At 41.6% G+C, this 19267-nt stretch overlaps 1 protein-coding gene across 3 annotated transcripts in view; it reads right to left on the bottom strand.

Annotated features, from left to right (window-relative positions):
- The window catches only part of LOC115416298 (thyroid hormone receptor alpha), a 140809-nt gene that overhangs the window by 9890 nt on the left and 111652 nt on the right, over positions 1-19267 (bottom strand). For all 3 annotated transcript variants that reach the window (XM_030130048.1, XM_030130049.1, XM_030130050.1), the window contains 4 exons: positions 15448-15509; positions 11810-11931; positions 6577-6724; positions 1582-1787 (listed from right to left, as the gene is read on the bottom strand). In XM_030130048.1, coding sequence (XP_029985908.1) covers positions 1582-1787; positions 6577-6724; positions 11810-11931; positions 15448-15509 — 538 coding nt within the window. The remainder of the gene's footprint in view (positions 1-1581; positions 1788-6576; positions 6725-11809; positions 11932-15447; positions 15510-19267) is intronic.

The following is a 19267-nucleotide window of genomic DNA, read 5'->3' as shown; positions in this document are numbered from 1 at the left end:
AAATAAATGTTAATTTTAGACAACATTTCAGCTATATAATGCAAATTTTTAATAGTAAGTTTTAATTTGTTATCAATTACAAGAAATTTCAGGTGACCCCATTTAAATTCCAGGCGACCCCACATGGGGTCCAGACCCCATTGTTGAAAAACACTGACGTAGTGGAAACGCGGCATTTGTTCTACCAAAACGTCACAGGATTTAAAAATGACCTTGAAAAGCCACTAGCTTTAGGTGCATTAGCATTAAGATTAGCATTTTTCAGTTTGAAACAGTCTTAAACTTACTAATAAAAATCTACATTATATAACAGTGTTTCCCAACCTCTTTTGGCTCATGACCCCATTTTAATATCACAAATTTCAGGTGACCCCAGACATTCAAAACACAGACCTTTTTTTTTGGCTAAAATTAATTTGTTTTTGATCATGTAATAGTTTGCTATTGCAAAAAAAACTTTAATTTTAGACAACATTTAGACTATATAATGGAAATTTTTATTAGTAAATTTTAATTTATACAATTTTTTTTATAAATTATTAGAAATTTCTGGCGACCCCAGACATTCAAAACAGAGACACTTTTTTTTATGATAAAATAAATTTTTTTTTGATCATGTAATAGTTTGCTATACTATGTTGCAAATAAACATTAATTTTAGACAACATTTAGACTATATAATGTACATTTTTATTTGTAAGTTATATATATATGTATATATATATATATATATATATATATATATATATATATATATATATATATATATATATATATATATATATTTTTATTTTTTTTTTTTTTTAAATAAATTACTAGAAATTTCAGGCAACCCCACGCATTCAAAACACAGACATTTTATTTACTAAAATGAATTTGTTTTTGACCATGTAATAGTTTGCTATAATATGTTGCAAATAAATGTAAATTTTAGGCAACATTTAGACTATATAATGTAAATTTGTATTAGTAAGTTTTAATCTTTTATCAATTACTAGAAATTCCAGGTGACCCCATGTGGGGTCCAGACCCCAAGGCTGAAAAACACTGACGTAGTGGAAACGCGGCATTTGTTCTACCAAAACGTCCCAGTATTTAAAAATGACCTTGAAAAGCCATTAGCTTTAGGTGCATTAGCATTAGCATTTTTAAGTTTGAAACAGTCAGAGTTTAGGTAAAACTTACAAAGGAGGACAAAGTCAAATTCAATGAGCGTATTAATAATCATCTGTAAATTACCTGAGGTTTGTTAGTAAAATAAATGTATATCTCAGTGTTTTTCAACCTTGGGGTCTGGACCCCATGTGGGGTTGCCTGGAATTCAAATGGGTCGCCTGAAATTTCTAGTAATTGATAAAAAATTAAAACTTACTAATAAAAATTTACATTATATAGCAGTGGTTCCCAACCTTTTTTGGCTCATGACCCCATTTTAACGTCAGAAATTTCAGGCGACCCCAGACTTTCAAAACACAATCCTGAGTGCAAATACGTTCCTAAGTTTTCTGAAGTCAATAACACCAACAGTTTTTTTTTTTACAGTGTATGTCCCGTGTTCAAAGGGCTGAAGCTGTGGTTTACCATGAACTTGCGTTTCTGTTTCCAGCTGGAGCCCTGGGCGTTGGTGTGGCGGTGGGCCTCGGTCACCAGGCGGATCAGGTCCCACTCGGCGCTGTCGGGTTCCGGTCGGACCTGGAGCGTCCGCACCATCTCCTCCCTCTTCCTCTTCTCTCGGTTCTCCTCGATCAGACGACGCTTGGCCACTCGCTTGTTGTCGTCCAACACCACTGTGAACACACACCGTCACAGGGTTAACCCCACCCACTAACTCCACTGGACTGGACTGGACTAGACTGGACTGGGTTCTGGTTCTTTTTTCTCTGTTGGTGTCACTAGTAAAACCTTCTGATGTACACTACCGGTGAAAAGTTTTAGAACACCCCAATTTTTCCAGTTTTGTCAGTAAATTCCATCAGTTCCAGTCCAATGAACAGCTGGAAATGGTACAAAGGTAAGAGTGAACTGCCAGAGGGAAAAAACCAAATAGGTAAAGGTTAAACAAAACTGAAAAATAATGTACATTTCAGAATTCTACAAAAAGGTGAACAAGAAATGGGTGAACAACTGAAAGCAGTTCTGCAGCAATGGAGGCTGATAAAGTCTGGAAAGTTGGTGGTTCAATTCCTGCAGGTGTCCCAACGTTTGTGAATTCCTTCCACCCCCTGTGTCTGCAGAACAGGAGTGTGGAACACACTGTGGTACCAGACCCATGGAGCAGTACTGGAACAGGACTGGACTGAAGAAAGGAGTGTGGTACTGTAAAAATGGAAAAGAGGAAAAGGAATGAACCAGAGAAGAGAGACAGAGCATCAGAAGAGGGAAAAATGGAGGTGTGTCCTCCAGAGAAATGTCCAAGAAAGTCCAGGTGTCAGGAAGTCCAGTTTCCTTCAGCATCCAAAGGCACTGAAACTGGACTGGAAATGCAGACAGAAGAGGTCTGGAAGAAGCACAGACACAACAGAAGCAGAAGACAAGCACTCTTTTTCTGCTGGAACATTCTCCTCCACTCCAATGCCTTCCCAGTGACATTACATTGACAGGCAATCGGACACTCCCTCCTTAAAAAAAATAAAAATAAATTAAAAATGAACGGCTCTTTACAAAGACTCAGTTCCCATTGTTCATTTCAAAGAGCTGTTCAAAAGATTTGATTTGTTCGTGAATGTCACATCACTACTCAGTTTCCACTGTGAATAGAAGACTTCCAGTTGCAGGTTTGATGGGTCCAGTTGCAGCTAAAGCCATTGCTGAGACTTCAAAATAAGAAAAAGAGGCTTGGCTGGGCCATGAAACAACACCAGTGGACTACTGAAGACTGGAAGAAGACTACTGAAGACTACTGAAGACTGGAAGAAGACTACTGAAGACTGGAAGAAGACTACTGAAGACTACTGAAGACTACTGAAGACTACTGACAACTGGAAGAAGACTAGTGAAGACTGGAAGAAGACTACTGAAGACTACTGAAGACTTGAAGAAGACTACTGACAACTGGAAGAAGACTAGTGAAGACTGGAAGAAGGGGTTCTGGACTGATCAAACCTGCACCTGTTCAGTCTGCTGTTCCCAGTGTAAACTCTTCCTCTCTTCCTCCTCCTCTCTCTTCTCTCTTCTTTCAGCTGTTGTCTGTCATAAACTTGTCTTCTGGTTCTGTTGTGTCTTTGGCTCTTCCAGACCTCTTCCTTCAAACCACCATGAAAACAGCTTTCAGTCCAAACCCCAAAAACATAGAACCTGAAGACACGTTTATTCAGCGAACAGTAACAGAACCTTCTGCTGTTTTCCTGTCCTCTTCTTTCTGTTGTGTTCCTGTCTGCATACTTTAGTTGATTCACCCTACAGTCCTTCACAGGAACATTCATAACTCACATTTCCATTTTGGATTCTTTTGTGACTTGAACAAAGAAAAAACACAGATCGTGTCGCTGTGGACGAGTCTGAACATTCAGTCCTTTTACCTTGAAATACCGTTAGTCTGCTGGATAAACATGGAGCCACAACGCTGGGGATGGTGTTCAGAGCCTAAAAGCATCAGTTTCACAGGTTTCAGTTCTGAACTGAACTGATTCAAATCAAAGACAGATCAGATTCAAGTCTGCAACGACTCTATGACCTTCAACCTGTTCAAACACATTTAGGCTTTGGGTTCATCAAGTGAAGACTGTCACTGAAGGAATTCACTTTATTTATACTGTACATGAAGAACATGTCAGTGTCTCTGTCCTCAGTCCTGTTGGACGACCTTTGTCCTGTGTCTCTGACACTGTGTACACCACTGTAAGCTCTACATATGTATGCTTATACACCAACAGCATCCAGCACAGACACACACGTCTATACAGGGATGGGGAATGAACGAATAAATAAATAAATAAATAAATAAATAAATAAATAAAAAAAAATAAAAGATTACTTTTTACTGTAACACAGTATTGTAAGACATTACTAATTAACTGGGTACATGTTCAACAGCGCTTGTGTTCACCCATAATTTAACAGTACAAATGAAAAAATGAAAAAAAAAAAAAAAACAGCCGGACAGTGAGACGTTTCAGAACCCAAAATGTGTCAGTACAGTTCTGTTTCCTGTCGGTGTTTCAGCCAATGGGTGAAGACGACAGAAGACAGTCCGGTGTCCACACGGACCTACGCTCAGTACTAACACTAAACCTGCTGTACAGAGGCTAGTTAGCATGTTAGCATGTTAGCATGACCCCTGTGATCAGCAATGACAAGGTAAGCTAACATTTCTGGGAGTAGTTAGAATTCTGTACCGACTGCAAATTTATCCACCGTTGTCCTCGGCCCCGCCCATTTATGACCAGAGTCTGTCTGTAACTCCAGAGTAATACAGGAGTCAAGTAACAGATTACATTTCAGAGAAATTAATACTGTAAGATAAGGAGTAACTTTAAAGTAACAGTAACAGTAATTACCTCCGCCAAGGAGGTTCTGTTTTTAACAGGGTTTGTTTGTTTGTTTGTTTGATAGTTAGCAACATAACGGAAAAAGTTAGGAATGGATTGTGATGAAATTTTCAGGAAATGTCTGAAATGGGAGGAGTAACAAATGATTAGATTTTGGGAATGATCCAGACCACTGTCTGGATCCAGGAATTTTTAAATGGATTCTTTATCATTGGGAGAATGGGAGATTTTCAACATAAACTCCACACTATAAAACCCCCCATAAAAAACAGTATTATTCCGACAGCAGGGGCGCCGAAAAAATATTGTAAAATAACGGAAAATAACCATCTCATAAAAATATGGCAATTTTCCATAATTCAAATACAGTTTTTTGCCTTAACTTTACATGAGATTTTGCATATTTTTTTTTACTTTTTAATGTTTAATAAAGAATATTTACATGTATTAAAACAATCCAATTCCCTATAAATATATTTATAAATTATTTTCAATGAGACTCAGCTGTCCAATCCACTGATAAAAACTGTATTTGGACAGTTTATCAGTGCTTATACATGTTATACATTCACAAAAATACATTTATTCAACAGTTTTGTTGTGAAACCTCCTGTAATTACACAAGATATTTGTCAATTAACAAACAAGTCTGGTTCAACTGACAGAACTAATACTTCTGTTACCGTTAATTGTCAGTAATTTTATCTGGTTTTATTTTATTTTTGTTTCACAGTTTTAAACTTTAAATTAACAGCTTAATCTCATAAATAGAAAAGAAATATTTGTGAAATTATGATACATTTGCAAATGTATTTTAACTGTATTTTTCTGTGAAAAAAGAAAAAAAATCATTGTAGTGAAAATTCTGTTAAATGACAGATTTTTTTTACAGTGTGTATGGATATAAAGTTTTTATTTTGGAAGATGTTACCTGTATGTCATGGACGAATGTGCTCTTCTACTATACGCAGATGTATTGGTTGTTAATAAATTGCATAAATTGAATAGTTCAGCTAATATATATATATATTTTTAATTTTTTTTATCTTGGCAAAACACATGAAATAGAGGACAACAATGAAAAAAACACAATAATATCAATGCTAAGGGTCTAAGTCAGAAGTCCAGGTATTATTTTTCGTAGATCACTGCATGGGAGGCTGAGCTGCCTTGGGGAGGTCTGCGCTCTCTGAGTGCTTTTCTAGTTTGTAATAGATTACAATTTGGGAGTAATTCTCACAACACCACACTGTAAAAAAAAATCTGTAATTTAACAGAATTTTCACTGTTTATTTTACAGATTTTTCTTGTATTTTTAAGATGCAGAAAAATATCAATGAAATGACAAAAACAGACTGTGATTTTACATGTCAAATGGAAAAGAACACGATAAAACTGTAACTGTGAAGAACCATAAAATTTACATTTTTTAAAAGATTTTTTTTTCTTTTTTCACAGAAAAATACAGTTAAAATACATTTACAAATGTATCATAATTTCACAAATATTTCTTTTCTATTTATGAGATTAAACTGTTAATTTAAAGTTTAATACTGTAAAAAAATAATAATAATAAAACGAGATAAAATTACTGACAATTAACGGTAACAGAAGTATTTGTTCTGTCAGTTGAACCAGACTTGTTTGTTAATTGACAAATATCTTGTGTAATTACAGGAGGTTTCACAACAAAAATGCTGAATAAATGTATTTTTGTGAATGCATAACATGTATAAGCACTGATAAACTGTCCAAATACAGTTTTATCAGTGGATTGGACAACTGAGTCTCACTGAAAATTATATATATATATATATATTTATAGGGAATTGGATTGTTTTCATACATGTAAATATTCTTTATTAAACATTAAAAAGTAAAAAAAAATATGCAAAATCTCATGTAAAGTTAAGGCAAAAAACTGTATTTGAATTCTGGAAAATTACTGTATTTTTATGAGATGGTTATTTTCTGTTATTTTACAGTATTTTTTCGGCACCCCTGCTGCTGGAATAACACTGTTTTTTGTTTTTTACGAGTTTTTTTTCCAGTGTACTGTAACTATCTGGGTGGTAACAGTGGAACTCACAGTCCATGGCCATGCCCACTGAGATGCACTTCTTAAAGCGACACAGCTGACATTGGTTACGGGTGATTTTGTCGATGATGCAGCAGCTGTCGTATTTACAGGAGTAAGACGGGTGGAGGTTCTTCTGGATGGTTCTACGGAAGAAACCCTGAAGGGAACGAAAGACAGAAGAAGAAGAAAGAGAAAACGTTAAAAAAAAAGACAGAAAACCAGGAAATAAAAGACAAACAAACACACACAAGTCTAATGAAATCTGACCATTAAATGTCTGATTAGTGTCAAACCAGTGCATTGTGGGTCACATGACACGGACGGATTTATCAGTAACTGTTCAAACGTCCACCTTTAACCCTTACAGACCCAAACGTCCACCTTTAACCCTTACAGACCCAAACGTCCACCATTAACCCTTACAGACCCAAACGTCCACCATTAACCCTTACAGACCCAAACGTCCACCATTAACCCTTACAGACCCAAACGTCCACCATTACCCTTACAGACCCAAAACCGTCCACCTTTAACCCTTACAGGACCCAAACGTCCACCATTAACCCTTACAGACCCAAACGTCCACCATTAACCCTTACAGACCCAAACGTCCACCTTTAACCCTTACTGACCCAAACGTCCACCTTAACCCTTACTGACCCAAACGTCCACCTTTAACCCTTACAGACCCAAACGTCCACCTTTAACCCTTACAGACCCAAACGTCCACCTTTAACCCTTACTGACCCAAACGTCCACCTTTAACCCTTACTGACCCAAACGTCCACCTTTAACCCTTACAGACCCAAACGTCCACCATTAACCCTTACTGACCCAAACGTCCACCTTTAACCCTTACAGACCCAAACGTCCTCCTTTAACCCTTACAGACCCAAACGTCCTCCTTTAACCCTTACAGACTCAAACGTCCACCTTTAACCCTTACTGACCCAAACGTCCACCATTAACCCTTACAGACCCAAACGTCCACCATTAACCCTTACAGACCCAAACGTCCACCATTAACCCTTACAGACCCAAACGTCCACCTTTAACCCTTACTGACCCAAACGTCCACCTTTAACCCTTACTGACCCAAACGTCCACCTTTAACCCTTACAGACCCAAACGTCCTCCTTTAACCCTTACAGACCCAAACGTCCACCTTTAACCCTTACTGACCCAAACGTCCACCTTTAACCCTTACTGACCCAAACGTCCACCTTTAACCCTTACAGACCCAAACGTCCACCATTAACCCTTACTGACCCAAACGTCCACCTTTAACCCTTACAGACCCAAACGTCCACCTTTAACCCTTACAGACCCAAACGTCCTCCTTTAACCCTTACAGACCCAAACGTCCACCTTTAACCCTTACAGACCCAAACGTCCTCCTTTAACCCTTACAGACCCAAACGTCCACCTTTAACCCTTACTGACCCAAACGTCCACCTTTAACCCTTACAGACCCAAACGTCCACCTTTAACCCTTACTGACCCAAACGTCCACCTTTAACCCTTACTGACCCAAACGTCCACCTTTAACCCTTACAGACCCAAACGTCCTCCTTTAACCCTTACAGACCCAAACGTCCACCTTTAACCCTTGTAACATTCTGACTCTTTTTGCATTAGACTTTATTCTCATTAAATGATGGGTTTCATCTTCATATTTTCTGACTTTATTGTCGTAGTGACAGCTGTTTGTATTTTCTTACACAACAACAGCTACAGCTTTAATGTTTGTCACACTAACAAAGTTAAAGAACCCAATTTGGACATTTCCTTTTGACTGACATTCCTCACCAAATACAGGTCACATGCTTCTATCAAAAGGTCATCAAATAATCCTAATTGGTTAATTTAATGAAGAACATATTACAATAAATGAAGTTTACAGGAAGTTCAGTTATTAGTACTACTGAGTACTGTATTCAGATGAAATGTCAAACTGTACAGACTGTTCTGCACTGGGATCACACTGAAACCCAGGGACACAAATCTGTCCTATGTCCTTCCACATACATAATAATAATATAGATAATAATATCTGAGCACATAATAATAATAATAATAATAATAATAATAATAATAATAATAATAATAATAATAATAATAATAATAATAATATATGATGTTATATGATAAAAATATAATAATAAAATCTGAGCATATCTAATTATAATATAGATAATAATATCTGTTCATATATGATAATAATAATAATAATAATAATAATAATAATAATAATAATAATAATAATAATAATGATTACAGAGTAAACAGGAGCAGGTAATGGAGCAGGAATGTGTTGGTGTGTTGGCGTCCCACTGGACCTTCTTCAGGGTTAGGGTTAGGGTTAGGGTTAGACTGGACCCAGACCCACCCTGGTTCTGTTCACCACTGGACACAATTAAACAGGAGTTTGGAAACAGGGTGTTGAAGCGGCACAGGTTTACAAGCGCAGCAGTGACCATAAATAGACACTTGTTTGCATATGCATTAGCCTGTCCACTGACTGCAGCCCTGGGCTCTGCTGACACAAGGTGAAAGGACCAGGACGTCACATGTTTGGTAAAGAACACTGTTATCAGAGGAACACACAGACTTTAACCCTTTCATGCACAGTGGTCAGTCCAGTGGTCAGTTCTTCTCCAGCTGTTCTCTTGTATATTCATATATTTTGTTGTTTTAGTTCCATATCAGCCGACACAGTGGACGCTTATGCACCGTCCCACACACTGACATTCAGACCACTACTGTAACTTTGCTGTTCTAGATGAACCTGATCTGCACTGACATGATTGAGTGTAAAAAAAATGCTAATTGCTATTTGACTGTAATTAACAGTTTATTTTTCTTTTTTAACCCATTAAGACCCAAACATCCACCATTTACCAAAATCATCTACTGATATAAACTGTTTAATCCCTAATGATCGACTAATCCATATCAATAATTGGTGTAAAATACAGTTCTTCTACTTTTAATGGTCATCAGATATGACCATATTTGGACGTTCAGAAGCTCCATAGTTACCGTGGAAACATCGTCATCTTCTACAACGTGGATTCTCCAGTCAAACCCATGCAGTTGGATCAATGACAGTGGATGGATACACTGAGTTTATGTTCAATTAATGATATATTTTGCTGAAAAAGTCAGCAAAATATTGCAGCAAAAAGTTACTTTTTCTTCAGTTTTTTCTTTATTTTTGAAATAATAATCCTCAACAAAAACACAAAATACAATAAATAATGTTACAATAATTGGTGATAAACCACTTAAGGTGGTTAAATATGGAGAAAAATTCATTTGGGAACAGCCAAAAATGTCACACTGGATCCTTATAGGTTAAACAAAAAGTTGCTTTTTTTTCTTGCATATTATCTCCATGAAGTGAGTAATAACTAATATTAGAGTATGTAAAAATGTGAGAAAGCATCAGATTAGCAGCATTAAACATGTTTTATTTCATAGTTTTCACACAGTATATCAATAAATACATGTTTCTTTGCTTCTAAAATCAAACACATGATGTCCAGCTGAGTGGATGTTTTTGTGACTCCATGAAATATAGGTTCATAAAAAAATTCAATTGCATTGTTTTTTTTTTGTTTTGTTTTGTTTTTTTTTTTCATGCCTAAAGAGGAATAAAAACCACTTGGGGAAAAAAAAAATCTTGATTAATGTTCTCATAATTCATGCATGAAAGGGTTAAAGGTGCAGGAGACTTTCATGGCCAGTGTTTCCTCAGATCTGTCCATCCTCACTCATATCCACAGTTTCATGAATCTGTTCGTCTGTCATTCCTCAGCTGAATCTCTTCCTCATGCTGAACAGTTTCTTAGTTCCATCCACCACAAACAAACCATGTGTTTACATTCAGAGTCAGGAGGGAACTGGGCATCTGAGAAATTTTGTCACGGTGTGCATTGTGGGAAACGCAGGTTCACACAGCAGCAGCTGGAACAGACACCACGCTGAAACGGCAGGAGCTCCCTTCCCTCTATGCAGATTCCTCCGGCTGTTTCCACGTTTCAGCTGTTTCCGCATCGTGTTTGTTTCATCCATATAATATCATATGGTTGTGCTGCTGCTGCTGTCAGGTGGCTGCACAAACCTCCGTTTCCCACAATGCACGTCAGGACAAAATTCCTCAGATGCCCAGTTCCCTACTGGCTCTGAATGTAAAGACATGGTTTGTTTGTGGTGAATGGAACTAAGAAACTGTTCAGCAAGAGGAAGAGATTCAGCTGAGGAATGACAGACAGACGAACGGACGAATGAAACTGAGGAGAGGACTGAGGATGGACAGATCTGAGGAAAAACTGGTCATGAAAGTCTGCCACAACTTTAATAATACAGTGAATGTGTGTGTACGGTTTCAGCCCAAACATCGAATGTCAGCTGGTCCAGTGGTGGGTGTGGTGGTGGGTGTGGTGGGAGTGGGTGTGGTGGGTGTGGTGGTGGGAGTGGTGGAAGTGGGTGTGGTGGGTGTGGTGGTGGGAGTGGGTGTGGTGGTGGGAGTGGTGGAAGTGGGTGTGGTGGGTGTGGTGGTGGGAGTGGGTGTGGTGGTGGGAGTGGTGGGAGTGGTGGGAGTGGTGGTGGGAGTGGTGGGAGTGGGTGTGGGTGTGGTGGGTGTGGTGGTGGGAGTGGGTGTGGTGGGTGTGGTGGTGGGAGTGGTGGGAGTGGTGGGTATTGTGGGAGTGGTGGTGGGAGTGGTGGGTGTGGTGGGAGTGGTGGTGGGAGTGGTGGATGTGGTCGTGGATGTGGTGGTGGGTGTGGTGGTGGGAGTGGTGGTGGGTGTGGTGGGAGTGGTGGTGGGAGTGGTGGGTGTGGTGGGAGTGGTGGTGGGAGTGGTGGATGTGGTCGTGGATGTGGTGGTGGGTGTGGTGGTGGGTGTGGTGGTGGGAGTGGTGGTGGTGTGGTGGGAGTGGTGGTGGGAGTGGTGGATGTGGTCGTGGATGTGGTGGTGGGAGTGGTGGTGGGTGTAGTGGTGGGTGTGGTGGGAGTGGTGGTGGGAGTGGTGGATGTGGTCGTGGATGTGGTGGTGGGTGTGGTGGTGGGAGTGGTGGTGGGAGTGGTGGTGGGTGTAGTGGTGGGTGTGGTGGGAGTGGTGGGTGTGGTGGTGGGTGTAGTGGTGGGCATGGTGGTGGGTGTGGTGGTTGGCGTGGTGGTTGTGGCGGATGTGATGGTGGGTGTGGTGGTGGGCGTGGTGGTGGGCATGGTCCTGTACCTTACAGCCTTCACAGGTGATGCAGCGGTAGTGGTACCCAGTGGCCTTGTCTCCACACACCACACATGGCTCATCCTTCTCCAGGTAACTGGGGATGTACCCTGGAACAGAGAGGCTAAGAGCTATAGGAGAAGAGGAGGAGGAGGAGGAGGAGGAGGAAGAAGGATGGGGGGGGGGGGGCGCAGGGCAACAAGTACGAGCCAGAGGGGAGGATGGGCAAATGCACGACGAGGTATGATAGGTAAAGGGGAGGACATGGGAGATAAGGGGGGGGGGGTGATATGGGCGGGGCCAGAGAGGAAGAGGAGGAGAGGATGAGGGGGGCGGGGTGAAGGGGGGGGGGGGGGGGGGTGAAGTGTTATCACAGGGGCCTCCACATCGCTCCTGTGCACCAGGTCCAACAGACTGTGGGAGAAGATGGAACACAGACACAGAACTGACACCGTACCAGACCCACAGGTCCACCAGGGCACCGCAGGCCCGGGGCCTGAGCCCGGGGCCTGAGCCCGGGGCCTGAGCCCGGGGCCTGAGCCCGGGGCCTGAGCCCGGGGCCTGAGCCCGGGGCCTGAGCCCGGGGCCTGAGCCCGGGGCCTGAGCCCGGGGCCTGAGCCCGGGGCCTGAGCCCGGGGCCTGAGCCCGGGGCCTGAGCCCGGCCTACCTCTGGACCCTCAACACAGGGTTCTGGGTTCTCTGTCTGGAACCTCTGAGACTGGCAGGACGTCTGAGCATGCTCGGACGAGGGGCCGTCACTGACAAACGGTCGAATCACACACACATCTGTACGAGAATTCCAATGGAATATTCTATTCTATTCTATTCTATTCTATCTTCAAATGCTGACAGATGTTTCAACAAGAGAACAGTTTGAACCCAATCATGTGTGTGAGGGCGTGTGTGTGTGTGTGTGTGCGTGCATACGTGCGTGCGTGTGTGTGTGTGTATATGTGTGTGTGTGTGTGTGTGTGCGTGCGTGCGTGCGTGCATGCATGTGTGTGTGGACACACCAGGAAACTGAATCATTTATAGAATTTTGTGGCAGATCCAGGGGGAATATAGAATATAATATCATAATTTCACAAATATTTCTTTTCTTTTCATGAGATTAAACTGTTTAATACTGTAAAAATAATAATAAAACCAGATAAAATTACTGACAGTTAACGGTAACAGAAGTATTTGTTCTTTCAGTTGAACCAGACTTGTTTGTTAATTGACAAATATCTTGTGTAATTACAGGAAGTTTCACAACAAAACTGTTGAATAAATGTATTTGTGTGAATGTATAACATGTATAAGCACTGATAAACTGTCCAAATACAGTTTTTATCAGTGGATTGGACAACTGAGTCTCACTGAAAATTATTTATATATATATTTATAGGGAATTGGATTGTTTTACTACAGGGTTCTTACTAGTGTCATTGAACGTCGTGGCCCTGACGCTGAGGTTTGACCCTCGACGCTGTCTTTCCACCAGCGTAGTGGTGTTCTTTTGTGTGTATTCTTCTTGTGTGTACAGCTCTAGCTCTGCAGATAGATAACAGGTTTAACCAAGAAAACTTCTGTCCAAAGCTTTTCCTGCAGACTTCAGTGTAAAACTGTAACATTCAAACAAGACATGTCTGAGTTCTGTTCTCTGTTACAGCACATTAACAGCATTATACATTCAAATGAATGAGAAAAGATCGCTAGCTCGATGCTAACATAAATGGGAAAATCCATAGACATGCTAACGATTAGCATCTTCAGATTGATTTAGGATTTACAATGTCTTTTAATCTAACAACAAAAGTTTCCATCACAGACAGGTGTGACTGTTCATTAGCACAACAACTGAACATAAAATACTCACAGACAAACGTTCTTTGTGTCCACACAAACACAATGACACACACGTGTCTGCTACTTCCTTCCATGTCTGAACTGACTACGGTAACACCCAAAGGACAAAACACACACTGACACTGATTACACCACCACAGGACCCCCTGTGACTGCTGCAACAACACAACATCACAGTGTGTGTGTGTGTGTGTGTGTGTGTGTGTATGTGTGTGTGTGTGTGTGTGTGTGTGTGTGATGGTCCAGTGCAATGAGAACCAGATTTGAATGTGAATAAATCTTTTCTTTGTTTTGGCTCAAAGCGCTGCAGACAGGAAATGACAACAATAGAAGCCACACCCCTTTGTGTGCCTTGGTATTGTCTGACCCCGCCCACCAACATCACTTGCCTTACGCTCATTGGCTGACAATGAGACTTCAATCAATTTATCTGATTTAAACGTACCGATCACCTGTGGAAAATTAGATCTAAAATTTAGCCTGTGTGTGTGTGTGTGTGTGTGTGTGTGTGTAGTGTGTATGTGTGTGTGTATGTGTGTGTGTGTGTGTAGTGTGTATGTGTGTGTGTGTGTGTGTGTGTGTGTGTGTAGTGTGTATGTGTGTGTGTGTGTGTGTAGTGTGTATGTGTGTGTGTGTGTGTGTGTGTGTAGTGTGTATGTGTGTGTGTGTAGTGTGTATGTGTGTGTGTGTGTGTGTGTAGTGTGTATGTGTGTGTGTGTGTAGTGTGTATGTGTGTGTGTGTAGTGTGTAGTGTGTATATGTGTGTGTGTAGTGTGTATGTGTGTGTGTGTGTGTAGTGTGTATGTGTGTGTGTGTGTGTGTAGTGTGTATGTGTGTGTGTGTATGTGTGTGTGTGTGTGTGTGTGTAGTGTGTATGTGTGTGTGTAGTGTGTATATGTGTGTGTGTGTGTAGTGTGTGTGTGTGTGTGTGTGTGTGTGTGTGTGTGTGTGTGTGTAGTATGAGTGACGTTCTGATTATCCTGAACTTCGTGCAAGTGAATATTTTGTACAATCATGTCTGCGTTGAGGCGCAGGAGCAACGCCAAATGCAACGGTAATATCACATCGTTTCTTGGCTTCATTCCTCAAAATTTGCCCTCAAAATGCAGGAAACTGTGTTTCAGAGAGTTAGACATTTCAAAATTTTCCGTGGGAGGATGCCCCCGTGGTGCACCACGTACATGGTGCCCCTACACTGTGAAAAAATCCTAGTGAGAACCCTGTAATACATGTAAATATTCTTTATTAAACATTAAAAAGTAAAAAAAAAGCAAAATCTCATGTAAAGTTAGGGCAAAAAACTGTATTTTAATTCTGGAAAATTTCTGTATTTTTATGAGATGGTTATTTTCCATTATTTAACAGTATTTTTTGGCACCCCTGCTGCCAGAATATTAGTTTTTTTTAAGAGTTTTTTTTTTTTTTTTACAGTGTATTTAGTTTGTGTCTGTGCTCTGGTCCTGTCTCTAAGGCCTTTTTTTTTCTTTCTTTTTTTGTAAGGCCTTTCTTATAAATCTCTTCCGCCCTGTTGTGGGTCGGTTCATTTCTGTTCAACAAAAGCCTGCGAAGGCTCAGGTAAAAGGATGAGCTGCAGATTATCTGACGGCGCCGTGGGGGGGTGGGGGTGGGGGCTCTACAGACGGTCCACGTCGGACCACGCTGGGCCAAATCCTCCAGCACATGAAAGGACTGACACCTGCCTGCCATTGTGTTCCTTTACTGCAGACTAAAGCCCCAAATCTAATGAAAGTAATGATCAAATGGAATGGAACAAGGAGCAGATGAGGAGTCCTTACCAGACATGCTCTTCACTGAACACTGGCTGTTCTTCCGCTTCCTCTTGGGCACATCCGGCCACCTGGGAGGAGGACAGGAACAAAAGGAGGACAGAGGAGGAGAGAGGAGAGAGAGAGGAGGTGAGAGGAGGGCACCAGTGCCAGGACACTGAACAGAACCAGAAAATGAACCAGAGGTAGAACCACAAGTAGACGTCAAACCCAAACTAGAACCAGGTCTAAAACCAGATCCAGGGCCCTCATGTACACAGACTTGCGTGGATTTCATATGTAAACCTGGCGTACACTTAAATCCAGAAAAGTCCGTACGCACAAAAAAATCCAGATGAATAAAACTGAGCGTACGCCTGAATCCAAACACACTGCCTTTATTCATCCAATCAGCTGGAACTGAGCGCATGTGTTGGAGTACCTGACTCCTCCCTCTCCACGCCCACATTTAAGTAAACAAATCAGCATAAACAGGGTCTGCAGGTGGGGTTCCCTCTGGGATTCCCCTGTCTGCAGGATCACATGATGATGTCAAGGTGGACGCGAAACGGAGGATGAAACAGGAGGAAGAAGAAAAGAGACGAACTGAGAGTGTTTGAGCAGAAAGTGGACGATACTGTTGGTGACACTGGTCTGACTGGGACCAGCCCCAAGTAAATACAGATTTAGTTTTAGTGTCAGTCACATATGAGTTCATTCTACAGGTCATCCAACAGTCTGATCACAGCTGAACTAGATACAGGTTCATGTGGGATCATGTCAGGAAATCAAAGACTTTGACTCATGTTGAATCACTCAAATTATTATTTTCCAACAATAAGGCAGAAAACAGTCAGACGCAGTATCATCCTCCTGTCACAGAGGCTTCTGTGGACTCCCAGTGTTAGCCGGTCCTCCGGTCTAACAGCTGCTGATGCCCATCTGACCGGCATGGGTCTGTGCTGACCAGAGCAGTGTCGTCTGCTGGTCCTTCAGACAGGAGAAGCTCATTGTCGGCTTACATCAAAAAAATTGTCAAGTTATTTAAACACACATTCGTCCCTCCGTTCCTTTTTAAGAAAATGCTCAGTGTCCTTATCGTACCAGTAGGCGTTTTTTCCTGGGACTGGACCAGTGTCCTCTGAATGTCCAGCAGAGCTGGTCTGCTCAGACGGCCTTGGCCCAGCGTGTTGTGGGTGGAAGACTGAAGCCTTTTTAAACTACAGATGCTCCTTTCACTGAGCCGACAGTCTGACTGATTTAACTATCGAAAAAACCAGATTAAACTGAACAAGAAATGATTAAATTATGGAACTGAAACAAGAAAACGCTGAAATTATGTTAAAATGAAACAAGGAAGTCCAATGAGTGTGTTTTATTTACAGTGCAAGAAATGAACAAATAATTTCGTAGTGGTTTCTGTGATTTCTCAGCAGAATGTGTGACGGTATTAAACTGAACTGTCAGTGAAGGAGCAGATCTGAAAACAGCTGTCACTCAAACAGGATTCAGCCTTTCGACTGATCCTCCAATCAGCATGTGGGATTCTGGCGTCTGGCCTGGCCAAGCTCCGCCCACAGCTCCATTCACCCCCAGAGATGCCCGGCGTCCAGGGGCGGGACAACATGGTGTCATTTATCCAATGATCGTCCAGTTTAGAGTCAGTTCAGACCAGTTCCACTCAGTCCCATTGAAGTGCATGGACGCTGAGCGTCTACGACAAATGCACTGAGCAGAGATGGAGGAGAAAACACAGACACGGGAATGGAGGAGAAGTGAACAACATCCAGTCCACTGATCTGGGATCAAACTGATTCTGAACCAACTGGTCTGAGAGATGAACGTGTTCCAACACATTTGGAGTCAATGAAATGAAAACAACTGAACAGATTTGAGCATTTAATGGGAGTCATTTTAGGGGCAGCTGAGCTTCCACTGCAGTCTGACACTGAACACCTGTGGACCTGAGTCACCAGAGGACATCGTGAGGACAATCGACGGAGTCAAAGAGCAACTGGACCGACTAATAAATGTTCTGACAGACATGAAGACTACAGTAAATGCATTTATCCACCAGTGAATTGTGTGTCCTTGTCTCTTTGTATGTTTGTTGCTTCCCGTCCTCCAGGGCAGGATTAGCACTGAAGGGTCCGGGGCTGGTCTGGTATGTTTCAGATTGGATCTGTTCGAGGAAGTGACAGAGTAACTTCATCCAGGCTTAAAGGTGGGGTAGGAGATCCTGGAAAAACTACATTCTAAAAATATACAATTCAAAAGTCCCACCCCTTTTTCTTCAGACTTCCCCCGAAGCCACGCCTCCAGAGTACCGGACTGTGAGGGGGGAGGGACAAACAGCAGTTGAGTTTGATGGACATATCACTGTTCAATCATTTGGATGGGTCGATTAAAATGATTGGATGGTGTTTTTTCGGTCCTGTCCGTTCCACAGGTGACCACAACGTTTTATTTTTGTGTTAGAGCATTTATTTAATTGGTTGTAATCGGGGTGTGAGTTGGGCTGAGTTGGGACTGGGCCTATAATGCCGCGTTTCCACCACGTGGTACCAACTTGGCTCAACTTGACTCGACCTTTTTGTGTTTCCACTACGAAAAAGGACCTGGAATCTGGTTCCTGGTACTAGTTTTTTGGTCTCACCTCCGCTGAGGGTCCAGGACTGGGGACCAGATACTAAAAGGTGACACTGTGTAAACACTGCAGACCACTGATTGGACAGAGTCGTCTGTGTGCCCCGCCCTTTTACAAAAACAGATGCAGTAGTTTCCAGTAAATCTGTCAGTAGGTGAATCCACATGATGACAGTCTGTAAAACTCCACCATGGTTTGTCCAGGAGGTTCAGACAAACATTCAGCAGGAGTTTGACCAGACAACAGGCAACCAGTGAGTTTATCAGCAACTGTGAGCAGAGCACACAGAAGGAACGCACCGCATCGCTATGACGACCAGGAACTGGAAAGAGGGAGGATCCTCAGCGTCTGAAACCGACCACAATGAACATTTGACAGATGAACAGAACCACACATAAACAGAACCACAAATAAACAGAACCACACATAAACAGAACCACACATAAACAGAACCACAGTTAAACAGAACCACACATAAACAGAACCACAGATGAACAGAACCACAGATGAACAGAACCACAGATGAACAGAACCACACATAAACAGAACCACAAATAAACAGAACCACAGATGAACAGAACCACACATAAACAGAACCACAGATGAACAGAACCACAGATGAACAGAACCACACATAAACAGAACCACAAATAAACAGAACCACAGATGAACAGAACCACACATAAACAGAACCACAGATGAACAGAACCACAGATGAACAGAACCACACATAAACAGAACCACAAATAAACAGAACCACAGATGAACAGAACCACACATAAACAGAACCACAGATGAACAGAACCACAGATGAACAGAACCACACATAAACAGAACCACAGATGAACAGAACCACACATAAACAGAACCACAGTTAAACAGAACCACAGATGAACAGAACCACACATAAACAGAACCACAGTTAAACAGAACCACACATAAACAGAACCACACATAAACAGAACCACAGATGAACAGAACCACACATAAACAGAACCACACATAAACAGAACCACAGATGAACAGAACCACAGATGAACAGAACCACACATAAACAGAACCACAGATGAACAGAACCACAGATGAACAGAACCACACATAAACAGAACCACAAATAAACAGAACCACAGATGAACAGAACCACACATAAACAGAACCACAGTTAAACAGAACCACACATAAACAGAACCACAGATGAACAGA

The sequence above is a fragment of the Sphaeramia orbicularis genome, unplaced genomic scaffold (assembly GCF_902148855.1).
Source record: "Sphaeramia orbicularis unplaced genomic scaffold, fSphaOr1.1, whole genome shotgun sequence".
In the NCBI taxonomy this organism is placed as follows: domain Eukaryota; kingdom Metazoa; phylum Chordata; class Actinopteri; order Kurtiformes; family Apogonidae; genus Sphaeramia; species Sphaeramia orbicularis.
Note: the sequence above shows the minus strand (reverse complement) of the source record. Positions and strands in the feature narration are given on the sequence as shown.